At 36.5% G+C, this 18,128-nt stretch overlaps 1 protein-coding gene across 3 annotated transcripts in view; it reads left to right on the top strand.

Moving 5' to 3' along the window:
• The window catches only part of DLG2 (discs large MAGUK scaffold protein 2), a 1,096,363-nt gene that overhangs the window by 539,999 nt on the left and 538,236 nt on the right, over positions 1 to 18,128 (top strand). Inside the window, exon 1 of one of the 3 annotated variants that reach the window (XM_068425110.1) lies at positions 5,578 to 5,655. The exons of the other annotated variants lie outside the window; for them this stretch is intronic. Within the exon in view, the coding sequence (XP_068281211.1) occupies positions 5,578 to 5,655 (78 nt within the window). Of the gene's footprint in view, positions 1 to 5,577; positions 5,656 to 18,128 lie in introns of those variants that run through there. 3 annotated transcript variants of the gene reach the window in all.

Genomic DNA, 18,128 nt, shown 5'->3' with positions numbered 1-18,128 from the left:
AAATTAAGTACCATAATTAGGTTTGTCTCCATTCCAAGGCTTAACAAATAAAAGAGGAAAAAGAACTGCCTAAATTTAAAACATTGTCTCTTGTGCCATTATATGTAAAGTGCTAGAATACATCCCTGTGTGCAGGGATGTGCTGACTCTCAGTGTTTAGCATAGGACCTATTTCATTTATATTCCTTCTGCTTCTACAGTTAAAACTCTATTAACAGATCCACAGGAGGAAATGCTTGCATTTTGTTTCTTTACTGCTCTGAAGTCCTGTGACATTGTGCATGAAATTCTTCCTGCCCTCTGCCAGAAGACAGTTCTGCCATACATCAGAAAAGGTGACAGAGGAGATGTCTGCATGCAGTATCTTGTGTTTTAAGGGGAAATTAGATGTAAGGCAAACTTGTAACATCACAGCTAGGTTTCTGAAGGCATAATTTCTGAAGATAAAAGATTTGGCACAAGAAGCATTAAGGGAGTAGAAAAATTTAAATTACAAGAGAAGATTATGAACCTCTGCCATCCTTAATATAAAGCATTCTGTTTTCACTTCTTTTTTTCCATTTTTATCCCATCTTACTTCATCTTCTCCTTCTTTTTTTTTTTTCCTTCCCTTCTCTGCAACATTTCTTTGTCAGGATATGTGACTGTTCTGAGAATTACTACTCTCTATTCAAGACATTGACTTAGATCCTCCAAGGAAGCATTTAGCTTTTAAGCTACCCAGATTTCTCCATCTTTAAAATTTGGGCTAAAGTGATAAATTTAAAAATTCTTATTATTATGAAAATAAAATTCTATTATGAACCATCATAACTGGTAGAAAATGTCATAAGTAGAAACTTATGTAGTCGGCACTGGTGAGGCCGCACCTTGAATCCTGTGTTCAGTTTTGGGCCCCTCACTACAAGAAAAACATTGAGGTGCTGGAGCGAGTCCAAAGAAGGGTAACAAAGCTGGTGAAGGGTTTGGAGCACAAGTCTTATGAGGACTGGCTAAGGGAAGTGGGGTTGTTTAGCCTAGAGAAAAGGAGGCTGAGGGGAGAACTTATCGCTCTCTACAACTACCTGAAAGGAGGTTGTATCGAGGTGGATGTCAGTCTCTTTTCCCAAGTAACAAGTGATAGAATGAGAGGAAATGGCCTCAGGTTGTGCCAGAGGAAGTTTAGACTGGATATCAGGAAAAATTTCTTCACTGAAAGGGTCGTCAAGCCTTGGAACAGGCTGCCCAGGGCAGTAGTTGAGTCACCATCCCTGGAGGCATTTAAAAGACGCGTAGATGTGGTGCTTAGGGACATGGTTTAGTGGTGGACTTGGCAGTGTTAGGTTAACGGTTGGACTCGATGACCTTAAAGGTCTCTACCAACCTAAATGATTCTATGATTCTATTCTATGATAATTTTTCGTCTGTATTGTAACTGCAACAGAATGGGTTCTGCCCTGGCCAAAAGAGAAGTTGGACTGGGTTTTGGTGGTGCTGACTGGGGTAACTATCCCTTTTGTAAGAGTGGCGGTGGGTTTCCTATAGGAATACTGCCTGTTGCAATAGGAGGAGGAACATTTGTCCATTTGCCTTTGTTTACAGCAAAGAATGAAAAATCAGATCCTTACAAAACCAGGACTTCCATCTACTTTAACTACTGTAGTGTCTGAATGCCTAAAATTTATATCTTCTAGATGGAATAGCAGAAATTAAGGTTCCTGTCTTTCCTAGTATTCTTGCATTAAATAACATGTCTTGGCATGATGTAACTGTGTAAAATAATTAGTTGTGTTGAGGATGGGAAATGATTGCTTGTACAGTCAACCAAATCAATATCTGTTGTTGCCTAGTACTAAAAAAAAAAAACAAACTAGCTACCTTAGTTTCACATCATCAGCTCTGTTCCTGTATCCACAGCTGTGCCGACTGTTAACATATAAACCTTGAAGCAAAGTGATTGCTTTAAATCTTTGGTATTTCATTTTTAACTTGTTCCATCTCCTGTCCATTTCACTGGAAACAGAGTTCCACAAACCCTGAATGAGTAATCTTTTCATCTGTTTTCCTATTCTTACAAGAAAGGCATTATTTATGACTGAACTGTATTTGTATTTTAAATGGCCCTGTCATCACATTTTATGACTACTGTGTGTGTATATTCAGATAGAGGTAAGAGAGAAACAGAATCTATAGCTAACATCTATCTTCACCACAGGTGTGTGAGGGGGAGGTTGACACCCCACGTGTGCGCTGTGAGAAGTTATCCCTTAACAAGAGAAGATTAATGCTCTGTCTAAAGCGAAGCTGCGTTTCTTCCCATGTGCTGCTTAAGTAAAACAGCAATGTTAAAACTAAGAGAGGAGGCTGACCGTCAGAAATACTGGTGATACTCAGTGCATACAAACAGTTGGCAAGGTGTTTGAAACTACCATCTGTTTCGGGACTGAGCATCAATTGCTGTTGCTTGCAATGTTGGGAAGCCGCGTCATAAAAATAATAGGATTCAACACCGTAGTTGCTTTATGCTTATACCCATGTGTCCACTTGTGGTAAGACCAATTCTCCTCATAGCGGCACAAGAACACAATTTAATGTATAGTATAGATGTGGTTCAGTTTACTGAAATCCACCCACTCATTTGCAGCAAGAAGCCCCTTGTAAAATTTGGTCTTAACTGATTATCTCCTGTCTGCGATAATATTGCTGCTCAATTGCATGCATCTCTCTGCCCTTGTAATGTAGCACTTCAGTGAGCAAGCTAAAGTACATATTACTCCTGTGAGCAGACAGCAGCTGGGAGCTCCAATTCTTCTTCTAAAGCAGCTCAGCTTGTAGCACTTCTGTAAAATGCAGGCTTCGTTATGGTTACAGTAAAATATTAATAATCATAAAATCTCTGGGTACCAGTACAGACCTAATAAACCTGCTATTGACAATGTATGGCAGACTACTGCATGACAGAGCTGTAAGAAAATGGCTTGTAGTCTGGGCATTGCTATATTGTAGGGTTTGGATAGATCAGAAAATGTATGCAAATAGTTAAAATGCATTTCTGATTAGAATCAGAATTAGGTATTCGAGGAGATTTATTCTTCCTGATCTAACATTTTCAGTGGGTGGAGAAAATTACCTCCCTAATGCTTTGTCATTATTCCTTAAATGAACAATGTATTCTATTTTTTTTTCCTTTAAGTGGGATGAATTGTGGCTTTTTATTGCTCTCTATTTTTCCTGAATAAATAGTTCAGTAAGGCTGCTAATGTTGATGATAGAAGTCATAAAAAGGAGGTTTTATTGTTTAATGAGTGTTTCCTTCGATTTTCTCAGCAGCTGAATATACATAAGACTATATAAATAGTTGCTTGACAGAATGTACCTTTTTTGGTTGTAGCGCAATGATTTCAAATTACACTTATTCTCTTCATAAAAGCATGGGAGCAGAGTGGGAGAGGTGTCCTACTGTTTATGCATATAATATGTAAGATTTTTTTTCCTGTTCTTTTTACTTTAACATGTTGCTTAAACTGTGTAATGATGTTGCTTCTCCTTTTCTGCATTTTTGTTTTCCTACCCATGTTTCCTTCCAGTGAAATCCCAACTAGAAACAAGATCTCTGATTTCTTCCTAAATTTTTCAGGCCATCTTTCTTCCTTCTCTTTCCTTCCCTCCGTTATAGGGCAGTCTGTCATCCCACAAATGTGGAGAGTGGTGTGAATCTGCTACGTGGTGTAATAAAGGTTTTTGCACCTTGAAGAATCCATCTTACCATCAGCCCAGAGTTCAGAGTTGAAGTGGTGTTATGGACAGGTAGCTCTTCTATATCAGTCATACTCCACAGGAGACACGGTTTTACTCTGTCTTATAGTTTTATAACTCTCTGACTACCAGGATTAACTAAATTATTCCCTTCCCAGAAACATTACCAGTTTCCAAGTATTTTGTCAGAAGGGTTTAGATGTCAAGCAAAAAGCAAACATATACCTTGGAGTTTCCTTGACAAAAAAATCAGTCTAAGAATTTCATTTTTTTTAGTTAACCAACTTACCATTCTAAACTGTGTTGAAGGAATTCTTTGAACTCTTTATAGTCTTAATGGAATTGAGCAGTATATGCCTTTGGGCTCAAAGATTGGGCAGTGCCATCCAGCTCCAGTAACTTGGATGTTCTGTGTAAGTTTTAAGTGGGAGTGGAATATTTTCCCTTTTGAATTCATGCACTCTGGAGGAAATAGTTTCAGCCATTCTCTGAAAATCCTGGGGCAGAAAAAGTCTTTTCTTGGCCCCAAGAGCCCTATACTAGATTGCTATGACTATATTTCCTTTGCTGTGCATCTGTTAATTTTGATTTGCTCTTTATCACAGAATATCAGAGCAGAAATTATTCTTGCACGTGTCCATCCCAAATGCGATCCTGCACACAGGACAGCAGTGGTTCTCCCTCATGTTGGTATCTCCACAATTGTAGGTGGGAGGGCAAGAGGCAGGATTTGTCCTATAATGCAAAGTACTATCAAATACAATACATAGCTATAAACCCTGTAAGTTTACAGCTCTGATACTGCCTCTGGCTGGGAGGAACATCTGGTTAGTCATATGTCTGGAGCCAAAAGGGTATGTTTCTGCTTATTGTTTAGAGATTATAACTGGAGAGAGGTGTAGCAGTTAAAGCTGAAGTATGTGACAAAAGGAAAATAGTGCATTGCTATTTCACTGCAAAAATAGGTCCTCATAAGCACTTCTCAACTCCCAATGTAAAATAATTTGCAATTAAAGGAAGAGGAAAAAGCAAGCTTAGGTAGTGAAGAAGTTTAAACACTATTTTTTTTAAAAAAAGTCAGTTTTGTATTTCATGAAGCCATTATCAAAGAAAAACAGAAGTCCCTGAGTGAGTCTTAAATCCTTTAGCAAAGCATGTATGACATCAGCAAGTGAACTGAACAGCTATGATGTTTTTCTGTTGCAAACTGAAACTAGGTAACAAAAATATCTCTGAATAGATCCCAAACCACTAGAACAAAGTAAAATCCATTTTGCTTTCATATCTTAATTGCACTGAAACACGTAAGACACCTGTTTCTTCACCTTAACGGTTAATATGCATTTCTATTTTTGCCACTTCTGTACCCCTTTCCTTCCCTGCAGTGCTGTGTATCTCGTATTTGAACTGCTGCTGCTTCTGTTGCACGCTGGCAAATCGGAGAGAACCAAGGAGTTAAATTTCTGAACAGGAGAAGAGGAGGTGAGCTCTCTGCTACAGTAGTTTACTGCAGCTTCCTTTTGTACTGACACATATGTAGTTTGTGGTGACAGTGCTAAAGAACTGCAGACAGGCACTTAGCAGACTGGATGTGAGCTGGATGCAAAGATGCCTCACCCTGGACTTCCTGCTGGCAGTATGTAAATACACCTGCAGACTGGCCACACTGGGTGGTTGGTGGTTTTTTTTTCAGAAGGCAGCATGAGAGGACCTGACAAAGCAACAGCATAGTTGAGACCTTAACCAGCATTAGATTTGTATCATCTCAGTTGTGGGGGAAGTTTTTTTGGTATTTTTTTTTCCTGCGTGCTGCATATTCAGCCTGAATTCTTCATCACTACAATGTTTGCCTCTATCTGGTATGCCAAGAAGCTGGGACGCAGGTTTGTGCATAACGCCAGGAAAGCAAAAGCAGAGAAGGTATGTTCCTAGTGGGAATATAAAGCCTTATGGCTCATGCAAGCTGCCTGCTGGCATCCTGTTTTGTGTCTGCTTAGCTTTTTTTAATACCCTGAAAAACGACCTATTTTTATTCATGCTTTCATGCAAGAATCCTTGAATACTTTGCATATTAGTTATTAAATACCAGGGAGAAGATCCTTTCAAAAGTCTTTATGCCCTCTTCTATTTATTTTTTTTTTGTTAAGATAAACAGCTGTACATCTGCTATGTTGTGTGTTAAGGGAGCACTCCAGTGAACTTGTTGCTGTGCTGCATTAGCTTTACTAGTACAATATTAGGCTCTTAAACAACCATTGATTGTTTGATGCTTGTATATGCTCTATAGTGTGGGACCAAAGAGAATGTAATAACATGTTAAGCATTTATAATGTTTGGGAATTTTGTTTCATGATACTTGTTGAAAGGGTGCTGCAGCATGGATCCTTTTTATTTAAAAAGATATAGGTATGTAAAAATGGTCGGTACTATCAGTATTTTTCTTCTCATAAAATTTAAATATGTTTAACCAGCTTTTTTCTGGAAGTCCTCATAGGTAAGATTCTCTGCTTTCTTTCTCCATGAGCAAAACTTAAACTGTTTCAGAATTTGCATTAATGATAATTAGGGGAATATCAAGCCAATTGCCTGTCGTTCTAAATATAGAAAGCATTTGGTTAGTAGACCTGCATTCCAGTGTTGTCTAAATTAACATACAAACCGTTTTTGAAATGGGACTAATTCCTCTTTTATAAACTCAGCATTAGATTGGGGGAAAAACTTCAATGTAATGTTATAAAGTTACCTCATTAGTCTGGTACTGATGGCTTCCTTTTTTCTTTGCTGTCTTTGATGTAGTCAAAGAATTTGTAAATGGGTTGCTTTATTATTTCTTTGATATATCTTATGCTCTGTAATACAGCCACCGATCCACTAAGTAATTATCCATTGCCTGAATTCCTCTGTAACTGGCAAAGCTCTTCACCTAGAGAAAATGATTATCAAAAATACACTATATTTATGATTGGGGAGGGGAGAATGGGCAGAGATGTGCTTTTTCTGCAAAATATTCCTATTTGTTAAAAAAGGTGCTGTGTGGTAATTTTGAAATTTAAACATCCAAGCCATTGGGAAGTTATCCAAATAAGAGTGATTTATATATTCCACAGCGTATGCATAAGAGAAAATAGAAATGTAGATAGCTATACATGGAACTGTCAAACTTTCTTCGTTAATCATATTTCAACAAAAGGGGCATCACATAAACTCTCCTGCTGTTTGTGTGTTGCTATGGGAGGAAAAAAAAGTTGCAGACTGGATCTTCGTTGGTCCTGAGGGGCTCCCTCCAGAGGCACATTTGCTTTCAGGCTTCCTCCAAGATGACAGAGGCAGGGTGAGTGGACACATTCCACTCCTGACACAGTGGGGCTCACTCAGCAGCTTTAAAAACAGATTTAGTATGGGTTGTTTAAAGCGTGTATGAGTGTAGATTATTCCAATCACCTTGAAAAATTTCATAAAACTGCCAGAGTATTCACTAAGAAAATATATTCTTCTCTATAGAGTCTTGTAACATAGACTAAAAGAATGCTTTAAAAATTTTGGCTGTTTTTGTCTTAAGGTATTTGAAATATTTCTGTATATATCTATTATAATACTACTTATTTGGCTCTATAGGACTTTCAAAATAATCAAGACAACTCAGGTCTGTGCTATTTAAGCTTTGAAGCCATACCTCATAATTTTTAGAGAAAAGCTTTTTTTGAACGTTTCTTGAGCATGTTATTAGCATATTTGCAAGGGAATTTTATTTTTGCCAGAAGACAATAAGTATGCAAGAAAACATCTTATAAAACGTTTACTTATGGTCTTATATCAAAAATAAAATTTCTTTCTTGGAGCTTTATTCCACTGTCAGGGCTCACATTTATTTATTTATTTATTTGTGCATTTATTTCCCCATAAATCAATGGTGTACTCCAGCAAAGGCAGAAAATCCCATTCCTAGCAGGATGTTCTTTCAATAAGTGCTATTGATGATTGAAAGCTGATCAACACTGACATCTTCAGTAGAATACCTTGGTAACAGGAGAACACAAATATGAAAACAGGACTATCAAAAAGTAAATTAAAAATAACATTTAATTGCATGGCTTGTTTTGGTTTTGTCTTTTCTTGTATAATGGTTGAATAATCAAATTTTTATGCAATTTTTAAGTTACATATTTTTTTCTGGAAGAATAATTAGTTTTTTCTCTGTGTGCATGATTTGAATTAAACAATGTTTTCTTAATGTGTTTTTGGAGGTAATAACATACAGCAATAATTTGTAATAGCCTTTGTGTGCAAAAAGAGTTTCTTGCAGTTAAAATCTGGTAGCGGGGATCAGAAGAGCATGATTCCTTAACAGATTTTTCTATTATGCTTAGCTTCTTTGCATGAGTACAAGTCAAGCGTTTTTTTAAGGAGTATTTCTAAGAAACAGAGATTTTATATGTTCCTATTTGTTTTCTTAGGACTAGGAATAAAATTGGAGGGGAGGGGGCATGCCAGAAGAGGGTTGTAGTATGGACTTGTATGCACACACAAATATACACAAGCTTACAGAGCAGTTCCTTAAATTGTGAGAAATTTGGGCCTGAATAGTGCAGAGATGACTTAATTTGGATTTCCCAGGTGACTATTTAGGGAAGCAGAGTATATAAATTGCAAAACGGAGTATGCAGTGCCAGGGGGTGCACACAAAGGCGAGGGAAAGGGTGATGATTGAGGCAGTGCTTTGTTGGAAGAGCTAACAAGGCATTGATGTGACAGCATGGTGCTCTTCTGGGTGTGCTGAGTACCTGCATGAGGGTGTTTGGTTGTGGCGATGTGGGTGGGCTTCGTCCCCAGTGTCTCCAGAGCTCCCCGTACCTCCCAGCTCCCCGTACCTCCCAGCTCCCCGTACCTGAATATGGCAGTCCCTGCTTTGGGAGAGCTGACATACAAATTGCCTCAAAATGAGCAGGACGTGCTTGTTCTCGATACTCTGAGCCCTGCAGAACTGCAGCCCCAGGACTAGGGGCTCTCAGGAGCAAGAACTGGCCTGTGCTGGAGAAGATGTTTTGGGGCTTGGTGAAAGGGAAAGGGTAAAGGGTACTAGTAAGTGGCAAGAAGTTGGGAGATCAAAGGGAGGAGGTGGACCTGTTCTCACTAAGACCTGTGGTAGCTCCTGGGCTGGTTTTCTTATCTCCCTAACCAGTACCTGCTGTTTAGTGCCAGCACTGCTGCTCCTGGCCTGCATTTCCAGTGCTTGTTTCCCCTCCAGCTTGGCATTTCCTTGGAGGCTGTGGTCAGATGAGTTGGACCCTGTGGTAGGACACTGTCTCATTGACTCCCACACACAGCTTAAGGACTTCCTGGTAGATATTAGGCTTCTAAAACCCAGACATGAACTCTTACTGTTAAAATTTCATCTGGATAATAGAGAAGACATCTGGGAAGAACTGGATGAACGGCAGCCTTAGGTGTCCTAACCATGATGATAACAGTTCTTTCAAGTTAAGTAGTGTGCACCAGTATTTTTATTTGAGTCATATTTTTATGATACATTGAAAAGCCTTGTTTTAATCTAGAAATGGAACAAAATATTTTGAAAAACCTTAAAACTTTGGAAAATTGAACTCTTTTTTCCAGCCAGTCCTGTATAAAACTTCTTATCTCTGTAAGTAAAATGGGATAATGCCTACTAATTGCTTTTAGTGTTCTCATTTTGCCATGGAAAACTCAAGCATGTCAAAGCTCCTTATACTTTATTGGTTTTGTTAGCCTGGATCATAAGCTCTTTCCATCATATATTGCAGTTGTTATCTACAAATTCCTATCTCAATCTGGTTGTCTTGGCTTGATTGCTAGTGTTACTCTTGCCCTGAAATAGCAACATATTTAGTGTACAGGGAATGCTGCCACTAATATTGCCTGAGAACAACTGAACTCCTTTCAAGGCAGCTCTGCTCTTACCTGTTTTATTAAAGTTATTAAAATGCTTTGAGTTTGCCACATGAAAAAACTATTATTATGAGAGTAAACGTGATCATTTGAACATCGGAACTCGAATAACTTAAGGCAAAGATTGATGTCTTGAATTTTTCTCATTAAACCACAATCAAGCAGAAATCAAGAGATGTTAACTGCATGTGGTTATGCTATAAAAATAAGTACTCTAAGTGATTGGAAGAGGTACAGAAAAGTAACTGAGCGATTAATCATGTTGATCTGAGAGGATGAGCTAAAGCTGTGTGAAAAAGCTGGTGATAATGCTTTACTATACTGATAGAATTTGGGTTTCAAAGTTCAATATTAAAAGTGAGGAAAGGTTTGCCAAAGTCAACATATCATTTAATTTCAATGGGGAAGTTAAATACTGTTTTTTCTGCTTGTTCAGAAGTGAAACGTATTTCAACCATGGGCTCCAAATTATAAACACTCTAAGAATTAGTCATGTTGTTGAGTTTTTACATCTGAAGACAACAATCACTTTAAAAGGATGTTTCTCCTTGTGCATTATTTCTGGGAGCAAAACAACAGGGCCCATGTAAAGTGTTTAAACTAGTTGACTTTCACCATTCTTTTACAGAATAACATTGTTAGAATTCTATTTCTAGCTTTTAGATACCAAAGTGCTCTTAGATGTTATCAGTTCTAAGAACTGATGTCCTGTATCTGAAAATATATGTTTTATCCCAGAAGGTTTAGTTTGTCATTCCAGTTTAACTCATTTATTAATTTTATAATTCAAGACAGAAGCAATTTAAATTTTAAAATAGGTGTATCTATAATGATACAAAGAGCAGTTTCTGGACTGTCAATTATAAATAAAAATTAAGATTACTCGTAAGCAGCGTTCACAAACTGAACAGTATCATTTTGAGTAGTTTTAAATGTAATGAAGTGCAGACTAGATAAGTAGAACACAGTCCAGCAGATGTTTTTTTCATTCTGTTTGCCTGGGTTTAGAGTTATTTTGGGTAAATCGAGTATCCTTGGTAGACTGTCGGCCTGCAATGAAATATTTGCAAAAAGACAGGAAAATTTGCCTTAAGAGGTTAACAAAACTGGGATGTGTAACAAAAAAATTGTCTGTAAATGCAGGCGTATTTAATCATTTTTCTGTCAGTGTCCTGGCAATAGCAACAATTACCTCTTCATGTCAAGATGACACTTGATATCTAGATCATTCTCATATCTGCGTTTTAATGTAGCTAATTGCAGAGTAGGCTGTTCTAGGCTATGTATTCTTGTTTCATTTTTCCTTTGTTTACAAGTAGCTGCCCAGCAATCTAATTTGAAAGAGATAAGAAGTTCACTTGAAACTGTAATTACTCACGACATGGAATAGAAACTGTCATTTAAGAAATCATAAAACATAATACCAGAGAAATGCATTTTCCCTTACATTATTTTTAGGTATATATATTTAATTCCAAACAAGATAAACTCTCTCTTTCCTTCAATATTTGCATGTATACCTTAGATTTCTTATCAAGTGCTCCCTTTCAAACCAGAGCTTACCAAATTATTTCCAGTCCACTGAATTGATAAAACTTGCAGGTCTAGTTATTGCCTTGGCTAAAGGTGAAATGCCCCCTTTGCTAAGGGACATCTCCTGTAGCTGCCAGCTGCTGTAAGGGCGCATGGATAGTTTTACTTGTATTTGGGCAAAGGAGGGCCCACGTTGGCCAGATTCAATGGGATGGCAAAAGTGCATCACTTATTTGTAGAACTACCTGTTTAAACAGATACTGGAGCTATCTTAGACCCCTGGAGGCATCTTTTCAAATGGGCATGTAAGTGCTCTATTTTACAGTTTTTATGGAGAGATCTTATCTTTTCGCACATAACTGTGTGGAGAAAAATGTGCAAATGTTCTTGTATCCAGAGCTTGTTGTGCCTTTTGCTTTAGCACAGTTGGAATTCTAAGACATTTTCTTATATTGTGTTTAATGTAGAAACATATAGCTACTCAACTCTTTTTTTTTTTTTCCCCTCCTTTTTTATTTGCAGTTGGTTATAATCCCATATGTTCCATGATTAATATATAACACTAGAGATTTATTATGCTTATAACTCACTTCCCCCTCACAATCACCATAATAATAATAATAATAAATAAATTCAACTAGTCTTGAAAAAATGCAAGAGTGATGTTTTAAAATAAGATACTGGTCAACAGTAAACTACCGAAGTTAATCCTTTGCAATCCTTTATTTCAAAGTAATCTTTTTCTTGTTTTCATCTGTGAGGGATTTTGCTCTTGTTTTGCTTGTCCATTCTATCTGCATAGGCTTGGCACCTACCTGTAGCAATTAATGAGCAATAAGGGAGACTCCTCTTTTAAATTAGGTTTTGTTTGTTGAAGAAATATCTGTTAATCAGCTATAGGTGAACTATTTGTAAAGAACATAGTATCTTCTCTCTTTCACTCCAATTTAATCTAAGAGGACTCTGAATTAATCTTACCTGGCTGCTGTACAGTGGTGATACCTCTTCTCTTTCCCTCTGCGTTGTCATTCTGGCATTCACACTGCTGTATGTATTTGCCTGTCAGGTACAACAAGGTCTTTAATTTGTAATCCATAGGTGTCTATAGCATGTCGCTTAAAACAGTTTTTCCTTTACTGATTTAGCCAGTGTAGTGATCATTTGAAAAACAGGTTAAGTAACTTTTCCAGTTAAATTTCATCTTGCTTGCTTAAAAACAAAACCATGATGGACAGGAAGACATTCAGAAAATAACTGCCACACTGATGGTTGCATTAATTGCTACCTTGAGTGCTCATGCCGTGACTCAAATGGAATCAGTTTGGACCTGCTTCTAATGAATAAGTGGGTTTATTATCATAAGCTACAAGCTACTCTATTTTTTTTCAAAGAAAAAATTTTCTCAGTTTCTCCTTCTTATTTTCATTCAATAAATAATTTATCATTTCCCCCTTGTTATTATGTTGGGTTTTTTTTAAGATAAAAAGTAATAGATCTACTGTATTTGAAACTTTAGTTGGATTTTCCACACTTGATCTACGTTGTATATCATGTTCTGTTAAATCCCAGTGTGTAGCATTGTGAATGTAATATTTATTTCATAAGGAGCTCATTATTTTATTGAAATTGTTTTATTTCCTTGCGTTTCTATGCAGTGTTCAAGCATATTATGAAAATGGCTCATGTGATGTGCAAGTATGATTTTTTTTTTTTTTTTTTTTTTTTGCATTACTTGCCTCTCTGTCCTGCATATGCAATTCAAAACAGCACATAATCAAATAGTTTGATTTGTGTTCTGAACTGCATTTGGCATCACTCGCTATGTTTGCAAATAGAGATCACTTTGAAACACTGACAAGAAACAATCTCTCCTTTGGCATTAGATTCCCTGGAGAAAACTGAAATGAGAATTCTCTTGCTCGTTCCTAAGGTAGATTATCAAATTATACGTTACAGGTTTTTAATGTACTATATGGGCCATTACAGCTGGTATGTATGTAACTTGCTCCCACTGGAAGGCACCCTGCCAAAGAAGTGCAAACAGCTTTAGTAAAATTTAGAATTATTGCCATGTAATATGTTTCTAAGACAGTTTATTTTAAAGGAGACACTTTTTTTTTTTTACTGTGCAAAAAAATTTCTCTGCCATATGCTACTTAAAATGTTGATGCATGTCAGGGAAATCTTGGTTATAGCTTTAATATATGTTAACAGCTTCAGATGAGCAATTTGAAAGAATCAAGGGATTGGCTAGTGTGTGCAGTATGAGAGTTTTCACCACCAGGAAGGAGGCCTGAATGTCATGTGAAGCATTCACAAACTCTTCCAAAGACTGAAGCTCTCTCTTTCACAACAGCTTACATGTACCTCAGAAACAACAAAACAACATTCCCCACATTTCCTACTCACCCACACATTGCAAGTCTGTTCAGAAGTGACAGCCTTTAGATTCAGAGAAAGTTTGTGAAGCTACGTGGCTTGCACAACTCTTCTAAGACAACTGGTGATGATGCCAGCACTAGGCTGAGTGACTCATTACCTTCAGCTATCCTATTAGTTAACTGATTAATTAATCTTAGCCAGTATTAACTAGTCTGAGGCTATCACATGCCTTTCGTGAAGCTTGGGAGTGCAATAACTTTGTCATTGTTAGACCGAAATCGGATTTGAAGAGCAAACTATATGAAAACTCTGTATTTCAGTCCTAGATGAAGATTTTTTCAATTTACTTCAGTCTCTCTTCCATTAAGTTCTTCTTCCATATTCCATACAGCAAAGTTTAAACTGAACATGGATTGATTAATACCAGTGATAGCACTCATCTTACTTTTTAAACGTTTACCTTACAAGTTACCTTGAGAAGCAAGGACATATCATTAGGATGCTGAAGTGTAATGAGAGGCCCGCTACCAAGTGTATACTTCTTTATTCTGTTTAGAGTCTTGAATAGCTATAGCATGCTTTAACAGTTGGACTTGATGATCTTAAAGGTCCTTTCCGACCAAAACGATTCTATGATTCTATGCAATTTTATAAACCTATGAAATATTCTTTAGCCCTGAGACATAAGGAAGTTGTAGAAAAATGTTTTGCTCATTTTCTAAATATGATACTGTTTTCCAGTTAGCTGATGAGTTATGTATACATAGCTGTGGTTTCCTTAGCTGACAACTTTTCTAAAACTTTTAAGTGACTTGTTTTTGACAAGACTGTCACGTACTTTTATAAGGTAGCAAAAGGTCAAGATATTCTGTATTAATAAAAACAGCTTGACAGTTAAGAAGTATCAACTTGCTGTTTCGAAATAGATGTTCAAGATTAAGGGAAAGCAATCCTGTTGCAACTCTTGTTTTCAGGACTACGCTTATAGCTTGATCATTCTTTTGTGTGGTGTAATATTCTATTGAATGAGCCTTCCTCTTGAAATGGGACACGCTGTTACTGTTCTCAACTTCCTCCAGCCTGTCTTGATTTGCTCTCTCCGTTCTTCACATTCTTCTTTGTTCTTAAGGGTAAAAAACATTCCTGCCTTGCTCTTCTGAAAGCCATGTTATTTGAGTCAGTGAGACAATAGGAGGGAATAGTTAAAAAAAAAAAAAAAAAAAAAAAAAAGAGAACGCCTCATTGTTCATCTTCCTATACGTTTAACAACTTCTGAAGCATTCGGCTACATTTATTGACCTAAGAATATCTGTTTTGAAAACTCACCTTAAATAGATATGCTGCATATCATCGTTTGCTGTTCGGGTTCAACACTGTGAAGGATATGCGTGTGTTGAGATGGCTTTACAAAAGGTCTGTGTGCAGTTTCCTAAACTGCTTATGAGCAAAAATTTTTAATATAAATCTGGATGTATAAATGCAAATGCATTTAAGAAATTGTACCTAAGAGGTTTTGAAAACTGAATCTGAAACAAAGAGTTACATAGATATGCACAAGAAAGTTAAAATACCATTACTCTAATTAGAAATGGTACTGTTAGCAAGGAAGGCATTGAATCAAGACTATTACTTTGCAAATGCAAAAAATAACTTGCTGTAAAGAATATAATGCTTTTTTTCCTCCAAATCCTATTTATTTGAACTGGCATACGAAGTGCATTGTGTTTTCAATTAATTTAAAATGCCATTTTAAAATTATTTCTCTTGAAAGTACTGTGGGGAACAGACCTATCAGTTAATAACAAACTGGATAGCCAAGTACATGATTCTTCACTTAACTCATAAGGGCAAACCCCACAAAAGAGAGCAAGTTTCCTACCACTTGAATTAGAAATTTACCATTGCTGCCCACAATACACTTAAGACTTTTATCATTTAAAAGATTGTTTAATTTCAACAGAGCACCTTCAGCTTTGCTACCATTTCTAATTAAATATTTAGTTGTGTAGTAAATTAAGCATGTCATGATCTCTGCAAAGTGGTTCTCCGTTTACTGCTGCATAAATGTTTTACAAGCTGCTGTATTGTTTCTAGTAAATTAATAATGAAGATTTAGATTTTAACTGATTAATAATCTAATTTAGTATTTAGGAGGAATCTAATTTAGGTCTGGAAACAAAATTGAAGTAAACATCTTTGGCAGTGATTCCAGTTCTCTGACAAAGTCACCAAATGATAAGGAAGAAATAAATCAGGGTAAGAGAAATTAAGAGGTTGGAACTTCTAGAAGAAGTAGTGTTTCCCTGTGAAAACTGAAAATGTTTTCTAAACTGCAGTGTACTTGCGCTTGAATTCTCCTGTCATATCGCGAATCATCAGTTCAAATTTTATACAGCAAATTGCCAGGAATTTGTAAGATAAAGAAATATGAATTTGGCATAAGCAAAGGACTACCTAAACTACCTGGCTCAAAGCAAGTTTATGGTGACATTGTAGAACTATTGTAAATACTCCATAGAATATTACTTCTATTTCTGGTGCCCATACAAAAACAACAACAAATATGTTAGGAAATGTTCAAAAGTAGAATGGTCTAAATAAGTTGCTGTGAGGAGGTGTGGAAAAAGCTCAAAACAGCAAAATTAGGGTTGTGAATAACTGTTCTGTCACAATTAGGTATTGTGAAAATATGGGAATGAGCAGGTTATTGAAAACTGCACGTTCTAAAAAGTGGTGAAGTGGAAGCTGGGGCTGATGAAGTTTAATGTCAAAGTAAGGTACAGTGTGCAGAGGAAGGAAAATTAACTATCAATCAGAAACAGCTAATAAGGAGAGATGCCTCACATCTTGCTCTTCCTTCTACAATCTGAGGTTCTGAAGGTTGGGCTTCTGCAGTAACAGGATCTGTGAACCTCACGTTTGATGCCTTCTCTAAAGCTGTTTGGGGTGAACAACTCTGGGTTTGCTATATGCAGCAGTATCTTCAACATTTAAAGCTCTGACTTGAGGTAGTAACTGTAACTAAAGTCAACATTTCATAGCTTCATCTGGTTGCCTCCTGGTGTTGAGATGAAATTCTTCACCAAGAACAACTGGCAGTAACTGTGCAGATTTTACTTCTTGTATCTACCATTTTTAATTTCATACTTTTCCAGGATATTTTCTGTCAGTAGTCCTCTTGTGTCACTAGTCCGTTTCTGCTTTTAGGAAGCAGAAGTTTAATCGAAAAACTGAAATACTTAGGTTTAATTTTGAGTGTGCACGTGAAACATTATGATTTGTGTTTTAGAGGATTCCCCTGGGTTCATCCAATAGTCCTTTTTGGCCATTCTTATATTACAATCTAATTTAAAGTCAAAATTTCACAAATTTTCTGGTAAGAATGATTTGAGTAGAAATACAATGGTTTATCAAGGATCACAACCTATCCTGCTGTGTTTCTCTGTACAAATAGGTCATATTTGTCGAGTGGAGAGAAGATTATTTTAATTGACATAATTAACTTTTCTTGTGATTATCTTAAGCTTGAAAATGCATTTTGCTCTTTCCCAATTATAGCTCTTTCTCTGTTAGAGCTAAACATGCTGTGTGTAATAATGAAGGTGTTTTGGAGGACTTAATGTATATAATTGGAAACTAAGATGAGGTAGTCTTCTATCAGCAGGAGGGTAGGAGAGCTGGGCTGTATAATTGAAGTACAGTGTAATGGGATTACCTACAAGTTTTAAACATTGCTTTCATTAAGGAAAATAATAAGCATATTTATTAAATATAATCTCTGCTTGGGACAATATTTGTTATTATGAAAAAGCTTTTGTAATTAAGCTTGGGTATAAAAATGTATTGAACATACTACATCAGTTTCTGGAAAATGCTTTTGTGCATAAAGTTTTACTAAAACAGGAAGAGCTTTCACAGCAGAGGCAGTTAGATATTAGTATAGCTCACATCTAGCATTCACTGTAAATTTTTCTATGTGCTTTCAATTTAGTCAAGGTCAAATCAAAAGAAAAGTCATAGTCAAATACACAAACATTTATCTTAATGAGAGCTGTTAATGATTCTTCTGTTTTTCATGGTTTTACTTAGTGTGAAGACAGGCTAAATTTTTTTCTAAAGAGTATTTTCTTGCTGAAGCTACAGAAGTATGATGTTTTAGGAATTATGGGATGGGTGTCTATGACCCAAATTTTGCAGGCAGCCATATAAAATTCTCCCAGGAGTCCTTCTTGTCCTTAAATATGCATCTGTGAAAATCTCCATAATAGCAGAAAGTATTTCTAAACTGTATAAAGCATTTTAAATGTGATTGCTATGTTGGCGCTTGGGATATAACACGGTGGTCCCTCTGGATGCTCTTTTATTTCTTTTCATTATCACTTTCGAGGATTTCTTTTCAGAAAAGCACTAAATTAAAGTGTGTAGCTACTTTCCTTAATCGAAGCTTGTACTGAAAAGAACTGCCTTCAACAAATGTTGCAAACCCTCCTAGATTACTTCCAGGAGTTCTGCTATGGCAGTGCCTAGGACATGTTATTCATTGGGTCATGAGA

Source organism: Nyctibius grandis, chromosome 2, assembly GCF_013368605.1.
Source record: "Nyctibius grandis isolate bNycGra1 chromosome 2, bNycGra1.pri, whole genome shotgun sequence".
In the NCBI taxonomy this organism is placed as follows: domain Eukaryota; kingdom Metazoa; phylum Chordata; class Aves; order Nyctibiiformes; family Nyctibiidae; genus Nyctibius; species Nyctibius grandis.
The sequence above is the reverse complement of the archived record's forward strand: the minus strand, read 5'-3'. Positions and strand labels throughout refer to the sequence as shown.